Consider the following 2,490-nt stretch of genomic DNA (forward strand, 5'->3'; position numbering starts at 1 on the left):
GACTTGTAACCACTGAACATGTACCAACTCTCAATTTGGTCGATCGCAATGGGCTAATTTTTTTTTTTTTTTTTTTTTTTTTTGCATTGACGTGTACCTACTTTTTAACATTGCAATTTGGGTTAGGCGGTGTCAATAATTTGGCAAATAATGTAGGCGGTGTTCAGCGGCTTCAGCCTCCGGCCAGGCCGAGTGAAATAAAGTAATTAATGATAGATATAGTACTCATGAGTTATGCAGGAAAGTCTTGTGTATTTATTTTAAAAAAACCGATATTTATTATTAAAAAATTAATTTTTTATGTAAATTTAATATTTACTTATTTATTATTAAAAGAAATATGTACATGACTTGTATGTTCTACAAATATAATTTTTGAAAAATTAATCTCCTCGATCCTCACGATAACAACGCACTTGCATGCCCACGTTAATTGGTGCCGGCCACCTCACGGCTTCTAGATATTCCAAATGGAAAAATCAAGTTATAAATATAATTGCGCACTATTATATATATATATATATATCTCGATTAATTAAAAGATAAATTTTATTAAAAATAGTATTAATTTAAATTTTAAATATGAAAAAATTAATATTAATACGTAGATTAGTATGTAATTTTTTTTATACGTAGCAAAACTCACTTCAAAATGTGTCTGCTTAATTTGAGTTTTCCTTTTTCCTTTCTTGTTTTTCATATTGTGCCTTTTTTCCTAGCTCTTCAATTCAAAGTGTGCGTTTGCGTTGAGATGATGTATTTTGGTCTAGGTTAAACCGGCCATCTGCATATGCATGCACTGATACACAGTACTACCGCTTATATATATATATATATATATGCTATTTATATGTATGTATGTATATGCGTGTATATATATATATTTGTATATAGTGATCATGATCATCTCAAGATTCTCAACACAAGTAGTCTAAATTTACTTTATGATTAATTTATGTATATTAATTTTGACTGACTTTAGCCACCACACATGACACGATATTATGAGTTAGCCTAGCACTAGTTCCCACTTCCTACAAATTAAGAGTAATGCTACATGCAGTTATAAAGTACACAAATGCTGCTTAATGGTTTTGAAAAAAAGTAAGGCCCACTATTAAAAAAAAAAAATTTTTTTCATATTGATCTTGTATGTACTTACTTTTTTTCAAATAAATTGTGCGACATTTGCGCACTCCATAAGTACAAATATAATTTCTCTACTATTAATCAAGGAAACGGGGAGGAATTAAGCTGCAGGACTGGAGCTCTAAATAAGCTCAATTTTGGTAAACAAACTATATAAAGATGTTTATATACATAATATCAACCTCATTTAGAATCAAAGAAAAAAACTCATGCTATAGAATCATTACTGCATATATATATATATATATAGTCGAGGATCGATTTAAAAATGAAGCTACATAATTTATTTTTCCACTATCTAATAACCTATGATGAATATAGTAGTATTTTCAATCCGTAGATAAAATAAATTATAAAAAAAGTTGTAGGATCAGTTCGTAGTACCCTGATCGATCTCTACATGTATGCGTATTTCTTCCTCTCCATCCGGACCTGAGACCTCTTCTTTAGACCAGAGAGCTGGATTTCCCATACTTCCTTGGAAAATCTGGACTTGCTTTCTTCTCTATAAACTCCTCCCTCGTCTCCAGACCCCATCGATTTGACCAAACCCAATTGGTAATCGTACATCTTGCGTGAAATTGGATTTGAAAGTGTCTCGTAAGCCTTCTGAAGCTCAACAAAACGTCTTGTCGAGTATTCTTTTTCAGAGGGAGGACACACATCTGGGTGGCATTGAAGAGCCAAATTTCTGTATGCTTTCTTTATCTCGTCGTGCCCAACATTCACTGAACCAAGACAAAGAACTTCATAAAAGTTAGTCATGTTCTTTTTCTTCATGGCTAACTCATTCGCTCTACACGATATAGTTTTGAAGTCATGATCATAAGCCTTTCTCCCAGGCCTTGTTTTGTGTGGCTTTGGAACCAATATTGTTGCAATCTTCGGATTCATTCTCAAGGAAATCTCCATAGCAGACTTGCGTCCCCTCTTGCTTGTTGAGAAGAAGAAGAAAAAGTACTCTACCTAGTATGAATGAGTTGGGTGGCCTATACCAAGATATATATAGTCGTATTAGTATTGTATACGTATCCTAATTTATAATATTATATGCTTAAACCATGGACTGATGATGGAAGAACGTTATTTTGTCATGTAGTCGTCGTCCTTGTCTTTATCAGGTAGGCCCTTCCTCGCTGTTGATGTCTGCTAATTTCAACGACCATATTTGTTTGCATTGCCAGTTTGATTTTATTTTCCACGACAAATATTAAAATGTTGATCATGAAAAGATCGTGATGAGGGGTTACAAGGCCGATTGAAGGGGACTTCATGCCTTATTAAGCACTAAGGGGCATTGGCACTCAACCTGATCTCCTCCACCACCTCCATTGATATATA

General features: G+C 33.4%; 1 protein-coding gene across 1 annotated transcript; it reads right to left on the bottom strand.

Annotated features, from left to right (window-relative positions):
- Positions 1 to 1,250: 1,250 nt before the first annotated feature.
- Positions 1,251 to 2,118, bottom strand: LOC122305810 (chaperone protein dnaJ 20, chloroplastic-like). The gene has a single exon (XM_043118352.1). It carries the CDS (start codon positions 2,059 to 2,061, stop codon positions 1,546 to 1,548), a length of 516 nt encoding a protein of 171 aa, XP_042974286.1. The 5' UTR covers positions 2,062 to 2,118; the 3' UTR covers positions 1,251 to 1,545.
- Between the last annotated feature and the right edge of the window lie 372 nt (positions 2,119 to 2,490).

This window comes from Carya illinoinensis, chromosome 3 (genome assembly GCF_018687715.1).
Source record: "Carya illinoinensis cultivar Pawnee chromosome 3, C.illinoinensisPawnee_v1, whole genome shotgun sequence".
NCBI lineage: Eukaryota > Viridiplantae > Streptophyta > Magnoliopsida > Fagales > Juglandaceae > Carya > Carya illinoinensis.